The sequence below is a fragment of the Lynx rufus genome, unplaced genomic scaffold (assembly GCF_022079265.1).
Source record: "Lynx rufus isolate CCGP_SWC_20201006 ecotype Redwood Valley unplaced genomic scaffold, mLynRuf1.p SCAF_11, whole genome shotgun sequence".
Lineage (NCBI taxonomy): Eukaryota > Metazoa > Chordata > Mammalia > Carnivora > Felidae > Lynx > Lynx rufus.
In genome coordinates, this window is record NW_025814825.1 from 24,285,935 (window position 1) to 24,311,155 (window position 25,221).

The 25,221-nt window shown below is 36.2% G+C and overlaps 1 protein-coding gene across 1 annotated transcript in view; it reads left to right on the top strand.

Annotated features, from left to right (window-relative positions):
- The window catches only part of CCSER2 (coiled-coil serine rich protein 2), a 196,001-nt gene that overhangs the window by 82,532 nt on the left and 88,248 nt on the right, over positions 1 to 25,221 (top strand). The window contains exons 4-5 of the mRNA XM_047073063.1: positions 14,816 to 14,906; positions 22,769 to 22,931. Coding sequence (XP_046929019.1) covers positions 14,816 to 14,906; positions 22,769 to 22,931 — 254 coding nt within the window. The remainder of the gene's footprint in view (positions 1 to 14,815; positions 14,907 to 22,768; positions 22,932 to 25,221) is intronic.

The following is a 25,221-nucleotide window of genomic DNA, read 5'->3' on the forward strand; positions in this document are numbered from 1 at the left end:
TTTATTTTTGAGACAGAGAGAGACAGCATGAATGGGGGAGGGGCAGAGAGAGAGGGAGACACAGAATCTGAAGCAGGCTCCAGGCTCCAAGCCATCAGCCCAGAGGCTGATGCGGGGCTCGAACTCACGGACCGCGAGATCGTGACCCGAGCTGAAGTCGGACGCTTAACCAACTGAGCCACCCAGGCGCCCCATGATAAGTTTTGAAATCAGGAAGTATGAGTCTTCCAAACTTGTACTTTTTTAATACTGTTCTGGTATTTGGGACCCTTCACATTTTCATTTGAATTTTAGAATCAGTTTTTCCATTTCTTCAACAAAGACCATTAGAATTTTGAAAGAGATGTCATTGAAAATATAGATTGCTTTGGGTAGTAGCCATCATAACAACATAATTCTTATAATTTATGAGCACAAAATGTCTTTTCATTTATCTAGGTCTTTTTCAGCATGTAAGTCTTTTACCTCCTTGGTTAAATTTATTCTAGGCTTTTTGTTTTTGGATGCCATGGTTAATATTGTTTTCTTAATTTTTTTTTTGGATTGTTCCTTTTGGTGTATAGGAAAAAAAATAACTGATTTTTCATTGTTGACTTTGTACTCTGCAACTTTGCTGAATTTATTATTAGCTCTAGTAATTCATGGATTCTTTGGGATGATATATGTATCTATGTATCTATGTATATATATGATCATTTATGTATATATGTATACACATATATGTATACATACATATATATGTATACACATATATGTATATATATGATCATGTATAAATAAAATCGTTATCCTTGAAAAGAGATAGTTTTACTTCTCTTCCAATTCAGATGCCTTTTTATTTAATTTTCTTGGATAATTGTTGACTAGCATTGGTGAAAGCATGCATCCTTGTATTGCTTCTGATTTTAGGGAAAAAACTTTTCAGTCTTTCACTACTGAGTATGTTAAGTATGTGTTTTTTCCTTTTTTTTTTTATATATGCCTTTTATAATGTTGAGAAAGTTCCATTACATTTCCATATTTCTGAATGTTTTTGTTATGAAAGAATGATCAGTTTTGTTGAATATTATTTCTGTATTAATTGAAGTGATGTGTTTTTTTTCTTCTATTAATGTGGAAAATCAATTACATTGATTTTCATATGTGGAACTGTGCTTATATTCCTAGGGTAAATCCCAGTTATATAATCCTTTTGATATGCTGATTGGTTGAATTTATTAGTGTATATTCTAGTACATGTGGATATTTTTATATCCATAGTGCAAGGATATTTGAATTTTTTTTTCTTGTAGTGTTTTTGCCTGGCATTTATATCAGGGTAGTATATATATATAAATATTATTATATTATTAAATATTATATATTATATAAAATATATTAAATTATAAATATATAATTATTTTATTATATTAAATTATAAATAAGTAATATTAAATATAAAGAATAAATAAATATATATTATATGCACTATAATATATAATGTAAATATATAATATATATATATTAATGTTTATTTTTGAGAGAGAGAGACAGAGCACAAACAGGGGAGGGGCAGAGGGAGAGGGAGACACAGAATCCAAAGGAGGGTCTAGGCTCTGAGCTGTCAGCACAGACCCCAACGAGGTGCTTGAACTTGTGAACTGCAAGATCATGACCTGAGTGGAAGTCGACCCTCAACTGACCAAGCCACCCAGGCACTCCTACTTTTTGAAATTAATTGATTTTTTTTTGAAGTATACATTTTTGATTCTCTTCTAATTTTTAAAATGTGTGTATCTGGGAAGGGACCCAAGTAAATAAGATCATGAATGAAAGAGGAGAGATCACAATGAACACCACAGAAATACAAACAATAAGAGAATTATGAGCAATTATATGCCAACAGATTGGGCAATCTGGAAGAAATGGATAAATTCCTAGAAACATATTGAACTACCAAAACTGAAACAGGATGAAATAGAAAATTTGGACAGACCCATAACCAGTAAAGAAATCGAATCAATAATTAAAAATCACCCAACAAACAAGTCCAGGGCTGGATGGCTTCCCAGGGGAATTCTACCAAACATTTAAAGAAGAGTTAATACTTAGTCTTTTGAAGCTGTTCCAAAAAATAGAAATGGAAGGAAGACTTCCAAACTCATTCTACAAGTCCAGCATTACCTTGATTCCAAAACCAGACAAAGACCCCACTAAATTACAGACCAACTTCCCTGATGCACATGGATGCAGAAATGAGTGTATCTAAAATATTTCTTTGGTTACCTAGGAATTATAATGAAAATCCTAAATTTATAACAATCTAGTTTGAATTGATACAAATTTAGCTTCAATAGTATATAAAAACTCAGCTCCTATATAATTTTGTTCTCTTTTTATTTATGTTATTGTCACAGGTTATATCTTAATACATTGTATACCCGTTAACATGGATTTATAATTCTTATTTATATAGGGCCTGAATGACCCCCTTACCATTTTTTGGTAAGGCAGTTATACTAGTTACAAACTCATTTTCTTTGTTTTGTTTTCTCCTTTTGTTTTTATTTTGTAATCTCTGAAGTTCTCCTTCATTTTTGAAGGATAGTTTTCTTGGGTGAGAATTCTTGTTTGAGTTTTCTTTCAGCACTTTCAAAATGTTATCCCATTGGCTTCTGCCCTCCATGCTTTGTGGTGAGAACTTGACACTTAATTTTACTGTGGATTTCTTGCATATAATGCAAGGTGCTTTACAGATTTTAACTTTGTCTTTGTCTTTTGACAAATTGAATATAATGTGCCTTGGTGTGCTATCTGCTTTTATTCTTTTTGTAATTCAACTTGCTTCCTCAGAGTGTAAATTCTTGTCTTTTTTTAAATTTGAGAAGTTTTTGTCCATTATTTTTTCAGATATGTTTTCTGCCTGTTTTTCATTTTCTTCTCCTTCTGAAGTTCTTACCATGCGTATGTTGGAATGCCTGACTGTATGTATCTTCAGAAGTCTCTCAATCTTTTTATTTGTATTCATTTTTTTTCTTTCTTTTACTTAGCCTGAATAATTGCAATGGACAGAACTTCAGTTTTGTTGATTTTTTTGTCTCCCTGCTCAAATCTGCTATTGAAACTCTCTAGTGATTTTTTGTTCTTTTTTTTCATGAGGACTAAATGAAATAATTTATTTGAAATGATTACCATAATACCTGGCATCAAGTAGGTATGCAAAAAATGTAAGTTTACAATTGTATAATCTCTTCATTCTTAACAGTTGTCAGTTAATTCTACTTTCTTAATTTTTAATTGTGGTAAAAAAATTACATAAAATTGATCATTTCAGCTATTTTATTTTATTTATTTTATTTTTTATTATTTTTTTTTAACGTTTATTTAACATTAAAAAACGAGAGAGACAGAGCATGAACAGGGAAGGGTCAGAGAGAGGGAGTCACAGAATCTAAAACAGGCTCCAGGCTCTGAGCTGTCAGCACAGAGCCCGACGCGGGGCTCGAACTCATGGACTGCAAGATCTTGACCTGAGCCGAAGTCGGCCGCTTAACCAACTGAGCCACCCAGGCGCCCCTCAGCTATTTTAAAGTACAGTTCAATAGCATTAACTACATTCATATTGTTGTGCAACAGATCTCTAGAATTTTTTTATCTTGCACAATTGAAACTGTATCCATTGAACAACAAGCCCTCCTTTCCCTTCTCCCCTCCAGTCCCTGGTAACCACCATTTTACTTACTGTGTCTGTGAGTTTGACTATTCTAATTACTTCATATATGTGGAACCATGCAATATTTATCATTTTGTGACTGGCCTATTTCACTTAGCGTAGTGTCCTCAAGGTTCATCTGTGTTGTTGTATGTGATAAGCTTTCCTTCTTTTTAAAGAAGAATAATATTCCATTATATTATGTATATACCACATTTATCCACTCATTTTTTGATGGACATTTGGAGTCTTCCATCTCATGACTGTCGGGAATAATACAGCAGTTGATGTGGATGTATACATATCTCTTTGAGATCCTGCTTTTACTTATTGTAGATATATACCCAGGAGTTTTAGTGAATTTTTCATTTAAGTTACACTTTAACTCCAGAATTGTTGTTTTTTGTCTCTTCACTGATGTTCTCTTGGTTAGATATACTTTGCCTATGGTTTTTTTGAGTTCTTTGATCATATTGAAGACTTTGTTTCTAAGTCTGTCAATAGACAAAGTTCAGTCAGTCCTTGGTCTTCTTCAGGGATCATTTCTGTTCATTTTTTTTCTATGAATGGATGATACTTTTTTGCATGACTCCAAGTTTTTGTTGAAAACTGGGCATTTTGAATATTTTAATGTGACAACACTGGAAATCATATTCTTCACCTTCTTTAGGGTTGTTTTGCTACTCGCTTTGTTTGCTTTTTAAGTAACTTTTCTAAACTATTTTTGTAAAATCTCTCTTGTCATGCTTGATCTAAGAAGTTTGTGTTACTTTAATCTGTGTTTATTTAGTGTTTTATGCAGACATTTCCTTGAATGCCAGAAACAAAAAAAGGAAAGAAAGACAAAAGGAGGAGAGAAGGAGAGTAAGACAGAACAGGAGGAGGAAGGGAGGCAGAAAAAAAATAATTCAAAGCAGGAAAATAAAAATCTCAAAGTCAAGGGGCACCTGGGTGGCTCAGTCGGTTAAGCATCCGACTTCAGCTCAGGTCACGATCTTGCGGTCCGTGAGTTCGAGCCCTGCGTCGGGCTCTGGGCTGATGGCTCAGAGCCTGAGCCTGCTTCCGATTCTGTGTCTCCCTCTCTCTCTGCCCCTCCCCCATTCATGCTCTGTCTATCTCTGTCTCAAAAATAAATAAAAACATTAAAAAAAAATTTAAAAAAAATCTCAAAGTCAAAATTAAAAAAAAAAAACCCTCCTTTTCTTTCATCTTTGCACTCTGGTTCTTTGTTGGGGTACTTCTTCAGTGCTTAGGCTGACCTTTTATAACTGCCTTAACCTTCACTTACTACTTTTTCAAGCCTAGAGATCAGCTGGAGTTGAAATCTTTGGGTCCTCTTAGGTCTTTACTGAGAATGTATCCTGCCCTGGGCTATTTTGGAGCTTTCTAAATTCCCCATTATTCTTGGCACCTTTGGATTGTCTAATTTCCCAAGGACACACTCTCCCCAGTCTTCCTCTCAGTCTTTCAGTATTCAATTATATGTATCAACAATAATATTTTGCTCCAGGGTGATTATGGATTGTTTGCCTTACAGTAGTTTTGAGAAATGCCCATTGTTTTTCTACCCTGTGTGAATTCCAAGTTAAGCAAAACAAAGACAAGCACTTTGTGTCAGACATTCAGGTAACCCCAGACAGGTTAGAACAAAGAAACACAATTTTTTGTGAATAAGGTCTCCACTAAGCTCCTTGGAAACAGGGACCAAGGTCCTAAAATGGGAAAAAGATCTGCTGTCTTAAGATATGTAGTCAAGCTGGGGAGGGGCATATTGGAAAGGCCAGTCTCATTGATAACTGGAATGCAGAACCTTAGAGCAACTTTGGGACATGGTTTAGAAGTTTCTTAAGAAGTCAATCATGTACTTACTGTGTCCACCCAGCAATCCTACTCTTGCCTATTTACCCTAGAGAGAGGAAAGTTTATATTCATACTAAAACCTATACATGAATGTTCATAATAGTTTTATTCATAATAGCTAAAAACTGGAAAAAAATGTCCTTCAATGAGTAAATGGATACACAAACTGGTACATCCATGCAATGGATAACTACTCAGCCATAAAAAGTAATGAATTACTGATATATTCATAGCTTAGATGAATCTTGAAGGCATTTTGTTGAGTAAAAGAAGCCGGTCTGAAAGGGTTACATATGGAGGCGCCTGGGTGGCTCTGTTGGTTAAGCGTCCAGCTTCAGCTCAGGTCATGATCTCATAGATCGTGGGTTCAAGCTTCGCGTCGGGCTCTGTGCTGACAGCTCGGAGCCTGGGGCTTGCTTCAGATTCTGTGTCTCCCTCTCTCTCTCTGCTCCTCCCCTGCTTGTGCTCTGTCTCTCTCTCAAAAATAAATAAACTTTGAAAAGGTTACATACGGTGTGATTCCATTTATATGACATTCTTGAAAGACAAATCTGTAGTGTTGGAGAACAGATCATTGTTTGTCAGGTGTTATGGGTAGGAGGAGGGTGTAACTGTGATCGGACGGGAGATTTTCATGTGAAGACACTGTTCTGTGTCCTGGTTGTATTGGTGTTTATATGTGTTTTAAAATTCATAAACTATATACAATAAGAAAAAATTAATTTTACTGCATTATATTTACAATAGACAGTAATGGTGCTATTCATTTGTCAAAAACTTGGAGGCTTTCTTTAATTTCTTAGTGAAGGAGGAACTCATGGAAAGAACTGGCCCACTGTCTCATAGCTTGCTCTATTTGAATGGAAAAGTATTCTCAGAGTCAAGGAAATTGTATGATGATTTTGCTAATATGTACTCAGAGTTTTAATTCCAATGAGGCTTGTGGGAAGCCTCTAGGAGCCAGAGTATACAGATTCAGGTTCTCATTGTCATACTCCCAGCTTATAGTTGTACTAGATGATCTCCCAAGTAAAATAGGTATATGTGGATGTTGGCTCTAAAGAAGTACGGGCTTGCCAGTTAGAGGAGCCTGGCATAACAAACATGGGAACAAAAACTCTTTCCCACATTAACTAGTCTCCATGTTACATGGTTTTCTTTCTTTGTATAATAATGTAGTTCCTAACCTGTGCAGATGACAGATTTCTAAGCTGGTGAAGAAAATTGCAATAGATTTAAGTTTTTTTCTTCCTCTCTTTGCTGAGATCCTTACTGAAAAGTCTTAATAATATCTTCGATATAATTCTGAGGAACATAGTCCTCTTATAAAGATGAATAGGGGAAAATTGTCTGAGTTTGCTGTTAGAATCCAGTCTTTGACTCTGTACTATCTCTTTTGTCAAACTCCTTATTCAACATCCTTCATTTGTCATCTGTGTGGTGGTGACTCCTTCACCTCAAATCTCTTTACCCCACTCCACACTCATATATTGTCATTTACTGAACAATGTCTTCTTAGTGCCCCTTACCCATTTAGCCCATCCCCCCTCCAGCAACTCTCTGTTTGTTCTCTGTATTTAAGAGTCTCTTACGTTTTGTCCCCGTCCTTGTTTTTATATTATTTTTGCTTCCCTTCCCTTGTGTTCATCTGTTTTGTATCTTAAATTTCTCATATGAGTGTAGTCATATGATATTTGTCTTTCTCTGACTAATTTTGCTTAGCATAATACCCTCCAGTTTCATCCACATAGTTGCAAATGGCAAGATTTCATTCTTTTGATTGCTGAGTAATATTCCATTGTATATATACATATCACATTTTCTTTATCCATTCATCTATCAATGGACATTTGGGCTCTTTCCATACTTTGGCTATTGTTGATAGTGCTGCTGTAAACATTGGAGTGTATGTGCCCCTTCAAAACAGTACACCTGTATCCCTTGGATAGATACTTAGTAGTGCAATTGCTGGGTCATAGGGTAGTTCTATTTTTAATTTTTTGAGGAACCTCCATACTGTTTTCCAGAGTGACTGCACCAGTTTGCATTCCCACCAGCAGTGCAAAAGTGAACCTCTTTCTCTGCATCCTTGCCAACATCTGTTGTTGCCTAAGTTGTTAGCCACTCTGACAGATGTGAGGTGGTATCTCATTGCAGTTTTGATTTGTATTTCCTTGATGATGAGTGATGTGGAGCATTTTTTCATGTGCCAGTTGGCCATCTCGATGTCTTCTTTGGAGAAGTGTCTATTCATGTCTTTTGCCCATTTCTTTGCTGGATTATTTGGTTTTTTGGGTGTTGAGTTTGATAAATTCTTTATAGATTTTGGATACTAACCCTTTGGTAAGTCATTTGCACATATCTTCTCCCATTCCGTTGGTTGCCTTTTAGTTTTGCTGATTGTTTCCTTGCTGTGCTGAAGCTTTTTATTTTGATGAGGTCCCAATAGTTCTTTTTTGCTTTTGTTTCCCTTGCCTCCAGAGACATGTCGAGTAAGAAGTTGCTGCAGCCAAGATCAAAGAGGTTTTTGTCTGCTTTCTCCTCCAAGGATTTTGATGGCTTCCTGTCTTACATTTATTTAGGTCTTTGATCCATTTGGAGTTTATTTTTGTGTATGGTGTAAAAAAGTGGTCCAGGTTCATTCTTCTGCATGTCACTGTCCAGTTTTCCCAGCACCATTTGCTGAAGAGACTGTCTTTATTCCACTGGATATTTTTTCTTGCTTTATCAAAGATTAGTTGACCATACGTTTGTGGGTCCATTTCTGGGTTCTCTATTCTGTTACATTGATCTGAGTGTCTGGTTTTGTGCCAAAAACTGGTTTTTCTTTCCTACTTAAGTCCATTTTGTACACAGCAGCCAGAATAATATTTCTTTAGTGCAGATCTCAATTTACCACTTGAGAAAACTTATCAGTCATTGACATAAAGTCCAAGCTCCTTAATATAGCCTAAATAGTGGTTCATGATATAGATCTTCTCTGTATTTTCCCTTTATACTCTGTGTTTGCGTGTTGTCTTAGTCACCTAAGACTACTATAACAAAATACAGTAGACTGAATGGCTTAAATAAATTTCACATTTTTGGAGGCTAGAAGTTCAAGATCATGGTGTTAGGAAATTCATTCCCTGGTGAAGACCCTCATCCTGGCATGCAGACAGCCACCTTACTATATCCTCAACATGGCAGGGAGAGAGAGTGTGTATGCTCTGGTCTCTTTCTCTTCTTATAATGACACTTATCCCATTGTGGGAGTTCCTACCATCCTGACTCTGTCTAAACCTAATTACCTCCTGAAGGCCCTACCTCCAAATACCTTCATATTGTGAGTTAGGGCTTCAACATAAGAATTTTGGGAAAGTACAAACATTCAGTCCATAACAAGTATTAGCAAACTACTTGCAGTTATTTACATTGAGCATGTCAGTAAACTGTGTCATGTTAGCCACATTTGACCAACTACCTTGTTTTTCAGAGCCTGCAAAATAAGAATGTTTTTTACATTTCAGGTGGTCACACTTTAGTTATCTAAGTACCTACATAATATACCAATTTTGTCTGTGGGCCTGCAAAATCTAAGGTGTTTACTTTTTGTCTTTTTTTTTTTTTAATGTTTATTTGTTTTTGAGAAAGAGAGAGAGACAGACAGATGGAGACAGAGCATAAGTTGGGAGGGGCAAAGAGAAATGGAGACACAGAATCCAAAGCAGGCTCCAGGCTCTGAGCTATCAGCATAGAGCCCAGTGTGGGGCTCGAACCCATGAGCTGTGAGATCATGACCTGAGCCAAAGTTGACTGCTCAACTGACTGAGCCACTCAGGCGCCCCTACTTTTTGTCTTTTAAAAACAAATTTGCTAACACCTAGAATAGATTATGCTTTTTTGCTTCTGTGCTCTTAGCATACTGTTTATACAGAAGATATTCTCTTTCATGTTCTAGAGGCCATATTTGTTTGTTCTTTGGATTTTTGTGACTTGACTTTGTTTTAGGTTGTCTCTGACATGCCAAGGCTTAGATATCCATGCATTGTGCTTTCAAGGTACTTGAGCCATTACCATGTGTAAAGGAACTGTCTGTTTGAGGGAAAACAAGTAGCCTTGGAGGGCTGTTGTGACTTTCTTAAATTGACATTTTATATGTAGAGCCCTGGGGTGTTGGATGGTGAACCCCCGTTCAATTAAAGACCACAAAGGAAATTGAAATAGAGAAGTTTATTATTAACAAGTTCTGGAGAAGTACTCGGCATGTCTGAAAGGGCCATACAAATGCAGACCGGGAGAGTCACAGGACCTGGGGTGTGTGACTTTATTAAGTTCAATGGCTAGAATGCTTTGGGATTCTTAAGCTAAGGCAGGATTGGTCAATTCAAACCAGAATTTTGGTAAGCCCTGCGATGGGCTATCTAAGAGGTGCCCAAAGAAAAGGCCCTGGGAGGTGGGGTGATTGTTGCTCATGAGGGCTATTGGGGAAGTCATATCAAGAACTTATATTTGCTTTTGACACTGGGGCTGTTTTCTAGGGCATGCACTCATGGGAGGGTTAGTTTCAATTCAAGGCCCCTGCTGGTCCCTTGGCTATACAAAATAGATACTGAGCAGTGATATCATAGTGTAGTTTAGCATGGGTATATCATGTGCCTGGAGTTGTGCCTTGCATATATTGTTTTTATATGTATTGAATTATTGAGAGTGTGTCTTGTATTTGCTATGTGGAGGGGCAGGGTCAATTTCCCTCCTCCAACATTTGTTTAGATGTCAAGACTGATGAGGCCACAGGTGCACTAAGAGGGTGTGAAAAGATTTATTACTCACATAATGAGACTTTCTGGGGAGAGCAGGGCCCGCACCCAAAGTGGTCTGGAATAGTTTGAGTGAAGGTAAGAGGGGCAGGCAGCTCTGGTTTTTATTATGGTTAGGGAATGGGCCAGATTAATGGGTTCCCACACTCAGGCTAGGTTTCTGTGGTTTGAACTTCTCTGCTAATGCCGAGAGGTAGACATTTTCCAACATGAAGTTATGCATATTATATAAAAGCTTACTACAGAAAAATAAAAAATATAAAGCATAAGTAACTACATATTATCTCACATAATGGAAAAGGATAACAGTGCTTTGGCTTATTACCATCCTGAAGTTTAAATGTATTTTTTAGCATTATAGATGGAGTCACATTACACATAGGTAATCTTCTTCCCCCCACCCCATTCACATAGGAATAGATACTCACATGTGAATAGATAAATTTGTGAAACATTATATGCAATTTTTTATTGGTGAGTGTTAACTTTGGGGCATAAATATGGATGGTTTTTCCTCCCTCTCTTCCTCCCTGTAACTATTGATAACTGATTCCACTTCCTTTCCATTAGTACCTTCTCAGAGTGATATCATAATTGTTCCATCACTTTTATATTCATTAGAGCAGGCTCATTCTTACTCTTTAAGACTAATTTTTTAAACCTTTCATTATAAAATGAAACCTACAGAGAACCCCACAAAACAAATGTAGGGTTTAGTTAAAACGTTGAACATCTTTTTGGCAGCGGTCAGTAGTGGCAGTGCTGCTTTTGCTGATTGATGTGTCTCAGCAAGGGCTGCTCTGGACTTAGAAAATGAGGTTCTGTTGCCTTTGAATCGCTGCTGTGTCCTTCATTACCAGATCTGGCTGAAGGCACTCCACCTCATTTTGTTTCACATATACTCGTACATATACAAACAGCCAAATGTTTTTATAGAGGATGTGATTTTTTTTTTTAGTAAAATTACATAAGTCAATACTTATTGCAGAAAATGAGAAATTACAGGTACTCTAACAAAGAGAAACAGAAAGAAAAGAAAAACTCCATAACCAATGTTTTGGTTTCCTTTCAACTTTTTTCTTTGCATACTATACAGTGGGTTTTTCCCCATAAAATGGATAATTCTGTACATGCTGTTGTAGAGACCTAGTTTTTTTTTTTTTTAGTTAACATCTAGGCCTTTTCAGTGGAAAAAATGTATTTTTTCATTTAAGATGAAAAACATTTTGTGTTTACACCAATACTTTGCACTTACATTTAGGAACATAGAGTTTTTATTAAATTTCCATGTTTTTTCTTTTTTTATCTTTTTAAGTTTATTTATATATCTTGAGAGAGAGAGAGAGAGAGAGAGAGAGAGCAAGCAAGGGTGGGGCAAAAAGAGAGGGAGGGAGAATCCCAAGCACTGACATTGCGGTGCCCAGTGTGGGACTCCCAACTCACAAACCAAGAGATCATGACCTGAGCTGAAATCAAGAGTTGGATGCTTAACCGACTGAGAATCCACTTTTCTTTTTTTTTATTTTTTTATTTTTTTTTTTTTCAACGTTTATTTTATTTTTGGGACAGAGAGAGACAGAGCATGAACGGGGGAGGGGCAGAGAGAGAGGGAGACACAGAATCGGAAACAGGCTCCAGGCTCTGAGCCATCAGCCCAGAGCCCGACGCGGGGCTCGAACTCCCAGACGGCGAGATCGTGACCTGGCTGAAGTCGGACGCTTAACCGACTGCGCCACCCAGGCGCCCCGAGAATCCACTTTTCAACAAACACCAATATAGCTATTTTCATTTATATCCATGTATTCATAATCATCTCAGAATAATAACACCACTACTACCAACCATAATATAATTACTGAAAATAGGTGGAGAATTTTTCCTCACTTGAAATAGTTTCTCTCTGAATGTAATACTATCAACTTGATACACCGATAGACTCATTCATTTTAATTTACTTTTGTTTTATAAGGATTCATTGAAATATTATTTGTAAGAGCAAAAGATTGGAAACAACACAGTCTGTTTTTTCCCCAATTGACATCTTTTCATGTCTATAAATACATTTACATTATTATTTTTTTTTAATGTTTATTTTTGACAGAAAGAGAGAGACTGAGTGTGAGTGGGGGGAGGGCAGAGAGAGAGGGAGATACAGAATCCAAAGCAGCTCCCGACACTGAGCTGTCAGCACGGAGCATGACGCTGGGCTTGAACCCATGGACCATGAGATCATGACCTGAGCGGAAGTCAGATGCTTAACCGACTGAGCCACCCAGACTCCCCTTTTCATTATTCTTTTGGAAGAAAACATAATATTCTGTTGTATAACTGTATCATACTTTGTGTTTAGCTATTTTTTCATTCTTGGACGTTTCTCTTTTTTTTTTGCCTTTCTGAATAATGCTGCAATAGCCATACTTACACATACATTTTCTCCATTTGTCTATTGCTGGGTGATAAATTCTTAGAAAGGAAAAATTTGCCTTTTTAAAAAAGGTTTTAGCTAGGGACACCTGGGTGGCCCAGTCGGTGAACCGTCTGACTTCGGCTCAGGTTATGATCTCACAGTTCGTAGGTTAGAGGGCCCACATCGATCTCTCTGCTGTCAGCATAGAGCCCATTTTAGATCTTCTCTCTCCCTCTCTCTCCACCCTACCCCCTTTCACACAATCTCTCTCAAAATAAATAAATAAACATTTTTTAAAAAAAGGTTTTAGCTAAATTTTGACAAATTGCTTCCAGAAAGTTTATGAATCGAATCCCATCTGGAGTATTAATGAGTACTAGATTCTTTTCAATTGTGGTAAATCACCATTGGTATTAGCATTCTTTCCTACATTATATTTATTGGCTGTTTATTTTCTATTTTGTGAATTGACTATTATGGCCTTTGTCAGTTTCTTTCCATGTCCAACATTTTAATTTTTATTTATTTATTTGTTTATTTATTTTTAGTTTTTATTTTTTGACTTTTTTTTTTTTTAATTTTTTTTTTTTCAACGTTTATTTATTTTTGGGACAGAGAGAGACAGAGCATGAACGGGGGAGGGGCAGAGAGAGAGGGAGACACAGAATCAGAAACAGGCTCCAGGCTCTGAGCCATCAGCCCAGAGCCTGACGCGGGGCTCGAACTCACGGACCGCGAGATCGTGACCTGGCTGAAGTCGGACGCTTAACCGACTGTGCCACCCAGGCGCCCCTATTTTTTGACTTTTAAGAAGACTTAAATACTAAGGACAGCAGTTAGTTCATGATGGAAATGGGTTCTGTGAAATATCCCTTTTTCTGTCAAGGTTAAATAATTATCCAGAGGTGGTTTTGTTTGTTTGTTTGTTTCTACTTTTTTAGTAACAATTATTCCATTTGCTTTTAGTTCTCAGTGTATCTTGGAAGAAAGGCCAACAACACAAAATTGGAAAGATTTGGATGGAATACGTGACATAGGGAACAAATGCTAATTTTGTTTATATCATCTGTAATAAAATATACATCCCCATTCTATAAGAGCTTTTCAAGTCCATAATCTCTAAGTTATTTAAAATTCTGTAGATTTTTAATCTTTTTATTTATTTATACTAACAAAAGTTCTTACAGTATTGAATCAATTCTTGGATTGGAAGGATCTGCTAGTGGGTTACAGGTCAAACTGAGTTCCTAACTTTAAACTTTATTTCCTAAGCTAGACTTCAGAATAAGAGTCCTTGAAAGCAAAACATTACTTTTCTCAGGATAGGTGATAGCTAGCAAGGTTGCACATAGAACCCAGGAGTGGTTGCTTATACCAATTTGACTGGTCCAGTCCTATTAGTCTTTTATAGAAAAAGAACAAATTAAGGCAAACTGAGGAGATAGTGGTGCCAAAGGTAGTAGTAGGTGGGTTTGGCACGAGAAAGGAAACGGAATGATCATGTTGTTAAAGGCTTTCATTATTTTACATCAGTGGTCCAATTCCTAGATATAATGAAACATAACCTTGCACACCAAATATGAATAACATTTGGAAGATTCTTTACCATCTTTGATTATTCATGTTATCAGGGAAATTGGTAAAAGCACGGACTCAGGAAATAGACCTTCTGTGTTTGCATCCTGTTTTGGCTTTGTGCATTTATTTCCTGTAATTGTACTAGTCACTAAATCATAAGGTTATTTTGAAGATTAAATAAATGAATTAATATTTGTAAAGTACTTAGAACAATATCTTGCAGATAGTGAGCATTGTGTAAGTTTTAAAAAATAAATTAAAAAAATTATTGGTGGGAGGAAGAGTAAGAGAAGGATATTACAAATAGCTTCACAAGTAAACCAATTAAATCTTTTTTATTAGATTTTATTTAAAAAATTTATTTTTACAACACAAACACTGAGTAAATTCAGACTATCAGAGAGTGTTGTTTCCCAAACTGATGATGACATACATTTTTTGAGCTAGGTTATAGCATTTTTTTATTGCTTTTATTCACAGGATATTCTGAATAATCTTGAATCATGTGACCTTGAGGATGATGACCTTATGCTTGATGTGGATCTGCCTGAGGATGCACCTCTTGAAAATGGTAAGTAGGAACAATATTCAACTTCCAGAGGCATATGTAGTTGAGCTGCTTGACTTTGGCCAATTTAATATTTGTTATATACGGACTTCCTAATCCCAATGGAGGAAGACTTTTCAGACTGAGAATCATTCTTAAGTGATGTTAAATAGATTGATTAATTTGCAAATTTATTTTATTCTTTGAAACCTGATTTTGTACATCTTAGATATAATTCTGTATGATCCAATAAAATTGTATGTATATACCATGAACTAAGTGGTAGATAGGATTTGTCCTTTTTTTCCTTGTGTACATATCTAGCTTTTTTCCCTTTAATTTCGTTTTAATTTTAAGAAGAAATACATTTAGAGAAACATATCATTTGCCTTGTGAAATAGTGGTAAAACTCATTAAGTTGGTAAATATTTTTAAAACATCAATTCTGAAAATTTTAGAAAGATTAATTGTGGGCAAATGGTGACCTTCCAGATGAATCATTCCACCTTTTTTACTCTCAAATCCACACTCTTCCTCTCTGGATCCCAACTGCTAATGTGGGGATTTAGACAATCCATATGCAAGAGAGGCCTGGGTACTCTTGCTCCCACTGACTTAATATCTTAGGATTTTCTATCTTAAGGTCTGATCTAGAATCAGAGATGAGCCTAAGAAAGCTCCTGGGGCAAGGGTTGAAATGGGAATACTCCTTCTGGATGGAGGAATGGCTCCAGAAGATCTGTGGATTCCCTGTCAGTCAACATTTGCATAGTCTCTCAGGCCTCCCAGAGGCCAGAGATGAACCAAACACGGTGGTGAAGTCCTTTTTATATGTGATGCTAGAAAAGTACAGGGATATGGTGCTATTGAGGGCACTAGGAGCTCACAGTTGTCACATTGTTCAGACTCCCCCTCCCCCCCCCCCCCCCATGCTCCCAGGATGTTGTGTAACAATCTCAGAATTTTGGTGACTTTCAAAATAAACATTTGTTTTCCTTATTCATGGATTAGCTGGGACAGCTCAGACTGTGGGACTGAGTTCGCGTCTACTCCTTGTTTCTTCAAGACCAGGATTACCTGGAGCAGGTTGCTCTCGTGGCACATGGCAGAAGGACAACAGCCGAGCAGAAATGTGCATGTAATATCTCTTAGGGTCTTGACAAACCATTGAAAATTATGGGGGAGAACTGAGACAATGATCCAGGAGATTTCATGTGAAGTTTTAAAGGCTTGTTGTGAGGAGTGAGTGATATACTTCCTTGGAATAAATCACATCCTAGATAATGCATTTTTTGACAGAATTTTAACAACTTTTCTTTGAAAACTTTATATCCTCTCTGAGCTAAAGGAATCAGTCTTAGAGCCTCCTTCATCTTTAGAGGACAACAAAGTTATCTTCATATTAGGTAAAATTAGAATCACAGGGAAATTTAAAGTCTTTGAGATCTTGGGTTGGGGACTTGTGAAAAGTAGGAGGGAACTTCTGAGGTATAACATCTCATATTGTAGATTTTCTAGGAGATGGCAAACAGGTATTGACTGTTTTGAGCTAACGGAACACTGAAGAAACAGAATATAGGTCTAAAATATGTAGCCTTCAAAGGCACTAAACATAAAATAGTACTCCATTTGGTACTCCTAGGTATTAAGGAATGACTGTTCTCTTTATAGTTCTGAGTTCCTGGATGACTATACCCACCCACCTGAGTTTTTTTGATTGGGAAGAGGATAGGAATGTTATAAGGACTGGTATAAGGTATAAAGGAGTCTTCTAATATACTTTTGACTATTGATTTTTATTCCCTTTAGCTTCTGGGTTTTGTGGCTGTTATGCAGATTTGGGTGTATGAATTTGCATGTATGAATGGGTAACTCTGAAGCCTGGTGAGTTCAGCATCGCTAATTCTGCCAGTATCAGTGGAATTTTTACCAACAAAAAGACTGAGACCTTGTTGAGATCTTTACTTTGGGTTTGATTTTGGACACAAGCTTGCTATTACTGTATTATGAATAAGGGATCTTCTGGGATTTCAAGGAAGAGGCCATGAGGAGAATATTTATCTGGCAATTACACTTGTGTAGTAAATCATGACCTATTAGGTGTCATATGTGATAACACAGAGGAGGAAGAATGCTTGTTGGTCCAGTGTTTCTTGGATAGTTATGGGCTAGGATTTGGGACCTGAGAGGTATTGGAAATATCCACACCTGAGTTTTTTGATGACACTGAGGGAGAGATGATATAACAACAGTAGGGTTTAAGGTTGATATTGTAGTGCCTGTAGCAATAAAACATCTGCAAGATTTTCTTTTAATATTTCGAGAAAATTATCTTTTGAGTTCAAGGGTAAAACTGGAAATTGGGTACTTGATTTTCCCTTCAGAACACTTTGATTAATCACCCATTTTATTTTTCCTCTTTTATTTCTTAGGTGATGCAGGATACTTGTTTTTCCAATGCCCTGCTGTTAATAGTATCTATAAGTGTACTAAGAGACTTCTTCCTCTCGTGTTTAGTTGGCTGTGGTGGAAGCATCTAGTTGTTATATATGAAGGACATAATTTTATTCTGAGTCTTATTCTGCTTTTTTCCAGGGCTCTTTCTAAGCATTAGACGCCTGGCAATGAGGCTATACTTATCCTATTTCTGCCTTTTTTTCACAGAAAGTAAGAAGAGAGACTGGGTTATATCTCTTTCAGAAACTATCTCCAAATGCTATCTAAACGTGTTAGTCTATTCTTGAAGTCGGCAGTGGATTTATCCTTTATTTCCTTACAGAATTGAATCAGAGCCCAATCTGTGTTCACAGAGAAGACTTTGTTGACAGCCTCTGCAAGGCCTCTTGTGACCTCTTCTGGTTTTCTGTGTACTTGATGGAGTTCAGTTACACAGTACCCCAAAATATGGCACCTTGGCATACTGAACATTTTAAGCCCAATGAGTTTGAGTAAATGGCAGAGGCAGGGAAGTCCCTCTCCTCATTTCTGCCCCTCATCCTCCTTCCCTGAAACAGGTCATAAAACCTTCATGTGAGAGGTGCTCCCCTGTACCAGAGAAAAGGCACCATTCTTAATTCTAGGGATGCCAAGAAGAATCCTAACAAATAGGACTTGCCCAAGTTTCCCCCAGTTTACTACAGTTACCTCATACTCTTTAACTGTCATATTCCTCCATGACTGTCCACTCTACATCAACACAGACCTGTTTCTTTGGGTCTGTCTTTCCTTCTGAAGCCTGCCGTGTCACATATTATATTAAATACATTTGTATGCTTTCCTTCCATTAATCTGTCTTGTCAGTTTAACTTTCAGATCCTAGGAGAGTCCATGAAAACTGTTTTCTACACAGTCATGGGTTCTTAAATCACGTGACTTTCAGATTTTTCACGCTGTGCCTTTTCCATTCTATTTTTGCAACTGGGGTTCCCTTTAATGTATGAACTAATGGGTAATAGATCTAGGAGCCCTAGATTATCAATTCTAAAACTTTTCTAAATTCCTCTGCAAATTTCTCCCAATCTTGTTTAGACCTTAGAAAACATCCAGCCATGACTTTCAGCTTAGGGACCTGACCTGGTTTAAAATCAGCCTTATGGGATTTTCCCTCTTCTGAAGGAGATTTAACTTTAAGAGGTGTTGAGCCTTTGAGGTTTCTGGCCAGCTTTAGGGTAGGGAAACAGGTCAAGGGAGAGATGGGTCAGAGGAGGACCATAGAATGAGAGAAGAGGAATAAAATGAGAAAGGACTTTAGGTTTCAGTTGCAGTTAGGAAGGATCTAAAAGAATTGTTTTAATTGTTTTGCATTTTTATTTTACTTTCATCAAGGAATCAATTTGGATCTGACTTTCTTTTGGCAGACCACTGAGTATTTGAGACGTGCTTTTTTTTGTTCAAAAGTGTTTCTTTTTTTTTTTTAATTTTTTAACATTTATTTATTATTGAGAGAGAGACATAGAGTGGGAGCAGGGGAGAGGGGGAGACACAGAATCCGAAGCAGGCTCCAGGCTCTGAGCTGTCAGCACAGAGCCTGACACGGGGCTCAAACTCACAAACTGTGAGATCATGACCTGAGCCGAAGTCGGATGCCCAACTGACCGAGCCACCCAGGCGCCCCCTAAAGTGTTTCTTAAATTAACCGTTCAGGTTGTATCAAAAACACAATCGTGTTGCTTTATTATTTCGCTCTGGAACATCTGATGGTCACACATTGTCTACAGATTAAAGCCTAGCATTTGGCACAGTTTTGGTATAAACCCTCAGGTTTGTGACGTTCCCATAGTGTATATCTTGTTCCGTGTGCTTCTGTTTTTAAACTTTTCTCTGTTGAAAAAGATGCCTTTCTAATTACTTCCTGAACCCCACTCCACCGAGTTATGGTGCCTATTAAATTGCACTTATTCCGTGTTATATTTCCTAAAAGATATAGTCATATGAGTTCTAGAGTATTGTCCTTGATCACTTTCCAATTATCATATTTTCTTCTGGAGATTGATCTTTCTTTTTCAGTAGTAATTGTGTTTAGTAATAACAAGGTTCGTGATTTTTTTTTTTTTTACATGAGCTTTTCTTCTTTCAGATTCAGAGCTTTTCTGATCAGATTGTAAAACCTCCTGCAAAGCACATTCTTTCTATCCTTTGTAATGTGTAATTTCTTCCTGCCATCTTCATAGCCAGTTGTTACTCACAGGTACAAATACTATTTGTGTCATCCATTATGACTTTAAGTAATCAGAGAAATAATCTAGGTTGCTTTTGGTGTTATATTTTGTTCCTTTTATAAAATCAGAAGAAATGAGTATGATGAGTAGTTGAGCTAGGCATCCCCACGTCCCATATGTTTCATTTAGCTATCTATATTAGATCCTCTTTCCCTCTCCAAAGGGTAAAGGTCCTGATGTTATCTGTCTCCTACTCACAGTAAAAGAACTAAAGTCTTCTGCCTTTTACTTCTGGAGCTGGAAACCCCCTTTCACAAGGCCTTTTTTTAATTTTCTAGACCTCAGTTCAGAGTTACGGTGAAATCTGGTGTGTAGGATAGTTGTGATTGCCATACTGGATTAAAATTTTTCAAAGTTGGATACCTTTCAGTTTACCTTATCATACCCTATGGTATTTCATGTTCAGAGAGATTTATTTTCTTTCTTTGGGTCCTGTTCCCTCATTGGCTATGGAAGTGGTTTTGATTTATCTCCATCTTACAATTTTGTTTGCTTTCCATTTCCTTTGCTATATTATTTCTTTCATTTTGTCAGAATCTCTAATCTTCTCTAAGAAACCATAATATTATTATAATATTATTTCACATTATCTTCTTAGTAACATTTTAAAGTATATAAACGTATGTTTGACGAGTGCCTCAGATGGGAGTACAGTTGACCCTTGAACAACATAGGTTTGAAATGCACAGGCTCATTTATATGTGGGTTTTTTCAATAAAAATAGTACAGTACTACAAATGTGTTTATCTTCCTTATGATTTTCTTAATAACTTTCTTTTTTCGATACAGTGCAGTACTGTAAATGTATTTTTTCTAAGATTTTCTTATTTACATTTTATTTTTTCTAGCTTACTGTATTGTAAGAATACAGTATATAATACATATAATGTACAAAATACATGTTAATTGACTGTGCTATTGGTAAGGCTTCTGATGCACCGTAGGCTATTAGTAGTTTAGTTTTTGGGGAATCAAAAGTTATGCATGGATTTTTGACTGTGCAGGGGGTCCTGCACCTCTAACACATTGTTCAGGGGGCAGCTGTATAAGCAGGATCTTAGAGTCTTGGAGCAGTCATTTATCTGAGAATTTAGGCCCTTCTGTCTCAGTTTCTACCAATACTCTTTTATGGTTGTGGCAAATATATGTTTCCAGTGTTTATTTGCCATTGTGCCTGTGTTGAGTTCTTGTTTCAATAAAGGTTCTTTCATTTGTAGTCTGTGTGTTGAACCAAGAACCTCTTTAGTAGACACAAAAGCGGCATATCAATTTTATGCATTTTATTTTCCCACAGTATTTAACACCATCTCCTCACCTGTTTGTTTCGTTCCTTTGCTTCTTGTTACTCTGTGTGCACACTGTTGATGATATCCTAATTACATATCAGGTTCTTATTATGACAGAATTTCTTGTTTGGGGAGTAAGTGGAATTTTATCTGCCTGAAATAAGTATGAATTCAGGGCATTTAAAAATAGATACAGATTATCCCTCAGCTATATAGAATTGCTGCAACTAAAGTAACATTTTAATGCCATGTAGAAATTCTTGATGAGCTTAACTGAGTCTCAGAGTATAATACAAATGTGAACTAAAATCAGTTTTGAGCCTTTTTAGGATTATTTTTAAATTAATTTTTCCTTTCTGATCTCATTTTCTACTCCTGATTTTTTAATTATAATGGTCGCCAATGCCTTTATTGATCTAATTGTCAGGTTTTCTATAATTGAACTTAAAAAAGTAGATTGTAATTTATATCAATAAAATGACAAGAAATTGAAATAATTTCAAATGTAAGGCTTCTTTCACAAATTTTTTCTTAAAATTTTTTAAACTATAAAATATGTAGTTTTTCCCCCAAATTGATTTTTCTAACCATTATAAACAAAATTTCAAAGCCTTTTAAAAAGTTGTACAAAATTATTATGCATTTAGAAGAAATATGTTAAAGTAAATTTAGTGTGTATGAGAATTGAACATCTATACTTTATTTTAACTACTTACTTTGGAGTGGGAAAGTTTGTTTTTATCTGGTATACTGTAATGAAACACTTTCCATATTTCAAATTCAAGTTTGAGTTAAGTGAAAATAATCATTTAAAGAATGAGTTTTTTAAAATTGAGGATTCCATTGATTTCTATAGCTTCTTTATGAAGTAATTCTGAGCATTCAGGATTTGAACTTTCTCATGTAATAATTTGCAGACTAGAGAAACCTTTCCAGCGCCTGGCTTGGGTTAGCGTTCAGTTGTATTTTTAGTAACAGTCCTAACTCAGTAGCTATGTAACCACTGAGCGAAGATGGAGTCACAGGGCAAACTGGGCTTGCTTCCCACAGGGAGGGCTGGGAGTTGAGCAGGAAGGAAGGCCTGTTTGTCAGTGCCTTGTATGCAACTATGTCTGAGTAGGCAGCCGGCGACACAATGTCTCCGTTGTACAAAGTAACTCTTCTAGTGAGTGCTCAGATATGTGAGGAAAAAGTGTTTTGGGTAAGTGAAGGAGAAGCTTGGGGTATTTCAAGGAGATTCTTTTCGTGTTTTTTGGCATTTGGATTTCAGGGAGTGTGCTATTTGTTGCTGCAAAGAGTACTGGCTTTGTTTTCAGTGGCATTTTAGACTTTTTGAACAATCTCTACTGTAGGCAGATTGAAGTGTCTTACTTTCTAAAATTGTGAGCTAATTTAAAAAAATACTATTCATTTGTGATAAAAACTTAATTTGTGCTTCTTGAAACCAGTGAAAGTTAATTGTGGCATTCATTTTGGAGAACGAATTCTCTACTAGAAATTTACTTTGTCTGACCATTTTCATTCTGAAGTCAGAACCAGCTAGTGATAATGATGAAAAACCTCTTAAAACTGATTGCTGGTGTTTAAAATGTATAATGTTGATAACAAGGATAATATGCTTGTTTGAAAACACTGTTACTTAACTGCCTGTGATACGAAAGTTTTACAATGTACTTCAATTTGAATACTATAAAGTTTTCATCAAAAGAACTGGTTATTTTTCTTCTGGAAATCTTGATTTTGTGATTAGATAATATAAATGGCTGGTATTTTTAGAATATCATTTTTATATTCTCAGCAGCATTTAATTATCAAGTCATAAGTAGTTAACTTTTACAGAATGTGTACATGTTTATAGTGTTTTGCTTTTGAATCTATCTAGTGGAGTGTGACAATATGAACCGTTTTGACCGGTCAGACAGAAATGTTCGGCAGTCTCAGGAAGGATTTTGGAAAAGGCCACCCCAGAGGTGGAGTGGACAGGAGCATTATCATCTCAGCCATCCTGACCACTATCATCACCATGGAAAAAGTGACTTGAGCAGGTGAGTCTAATTTAGATTACATTTCCTATCTTTTGATTAATTTTGAATCATAATTTACCCCTGCCCCAAAAACTATTTTTTAATCTGGTTTTTAGAGGCACCAAAACATATTTCAAGTTATATGTGGTACTAATTGGAATAATATGTCTTAATTCTTTCATTAGCTTTACTGTATATAAAAATATTTTACTTAATGTCTGCTATTTGGACTTTGTTTGATGTTATTTTCTATTTCTCATTTGGGAATGATTAAATGTTGAAAACTTTAAGCTAATTATTTTAAAAATAATGTTTAAAGTTAGTGCCAAGTGATTTGTTACTTTTGCTTATATAATAAATTAAAACTTAAAAATTCCTCAAGTACTATTAGAAGCAGAGGAAGATACTGTACAATGCTAAAATTCTTTTTCTTTTTGAAGCATAGTATAATCTTTAATTTGATCAGAGTTTATATGTAATACGGCTTTTGTAGTCAGTCAAACCTGGGATCAAACTCTGGCCTGACACAAATTAGCTTTGTGAGTTTAGGTAATTTATTTAAACCTTCTCCACTCCAGTTTATCATCTGTAAAACAGTTAATAATACCTTTCTCTCAGTGTTCAAGGATTAGGCACAAAAGTGCTTTGAGCAGTATATGGTTTACGGTAGACACCCAGTGATGGTAGTTATTATTTTTTCTCTTTTCACTTTCCCATCTCATTCCACTAGGGATTTGAGATCATTTTGGGGTGCATTTACAATACAGATAGTAAAATTGGATGAAGAAACTATGGAAGGAAAATGTATGGCCCCATATAGTTCTTGAACAAAAAAAATTTGGCTTTAAGAAGCAGTAAAAGCTGGGACACCTGGGTGGCTCAGTCAGTTGAGCATCCGACTTCAGCTCAGGTCATGATCTCTAGAGCCTGGGGCCTGCTTCTGATTCTGTGTCTCCCTGTCTCTCTGCCCCTCCCCTGCTCACGCTCTTGTCTCTCTCTCTCAAAATAAATAAACATTAAAAAATTTAAAAAAGAAGGCAGCAAAAGCAAAGAACATAACTTTATCCATTGCAAGATTTACAGTATACATAAGATAAAGGATGTATTTCTCCTGAATTGACTTGCTTTCATGAGACACAAACCTGAAAGAAGTTGCTTTGCATGAGTTCTTATAAGGGAAGTACCTTGTGATATAGAGGACAGGTCTCAGACAGCTTCCCAAAGTAAAAGTAATGACAAATTCCTTAAGTCCCTTTCTTACTTATGTTCTTCATCGTAAGCTACAAATAAGTCTAGACCAAGTGAGAAAAGGGAGTTCTTCAGTGGGTCATGAAATAATGAAGTTTAACCAAAGATTCTTCTGTTGGTATGATTAAATGCAAGGATAAAATTTAGAAGATCTAGAAGAATGCATGGAGTATGTATCTTTCCAGGCATTATTTTGGCTGTTGTTTCTTATAGCTAGGCTTTTGATAAGGAATGGACATTGGAGAGTTATTATTGTCAGGCAAGAATATGATGTAAAGACAGTCATGGTTGGTAAGATTATGCTTCCCTCATCTTTGATGGTTCGTTTATAAGAAGGTAAAGTTAAGGTCAACTTATGAAAATTTAGAAGCCTAACTAAAATGTGAACCATTGCTTATACTTCTGATAAGATTTATTCATCCCTTTAATAAATATTCATCGAGAACCTATGTTGAATTCTGTGCTAAATTCTCAAGCTGGAGGATGAATTTGGAGAGAGTGTGAGAGGTGATAGCTGTGGATTGGTAATGGCTTCTTGGAACATTGTTTTGGGGATGGTAAAAACCATTATGCAGTACATGAGCTTAGTTGGAGTCATTGCAGTTAGTTATTGGTTAGGTAGAAGGTTCATGTGCCTCCTCCATCCCATACAAAGTTTAGTTAGTAAAAACTTCTTAGATGTTGAGTCTGTGGGAGAGACAGGTATGTAGGCAGTTATAATATTTGTCTTTGTTATAATATAATAGTATTTGTGCAGTACAAGGATGATGGTTGTTTTAAGAAAGTGATTTATATAGGATTCCAGAAGCATGTAGCAACTGGTTTTTGTCTAGGGTAGTTGTGTGTAAAAGGAAGTTACTATTGAACTGGTAATATTGATTATAGAGATTGCAGAGGAGTGGTTTCTATAGGAGAAAGATGAGTGTTCAGATGGAAAAAATAGCGTGTAAAACCATGTGTGAGTAATGTGGCATTTTCAGAGAACTACTATGAGTTTGTTTCTAGGTCATTTGTAGGAATGGATAGATGTGATCTCTAACTCTAAAGGCAAAATTCTTTATTT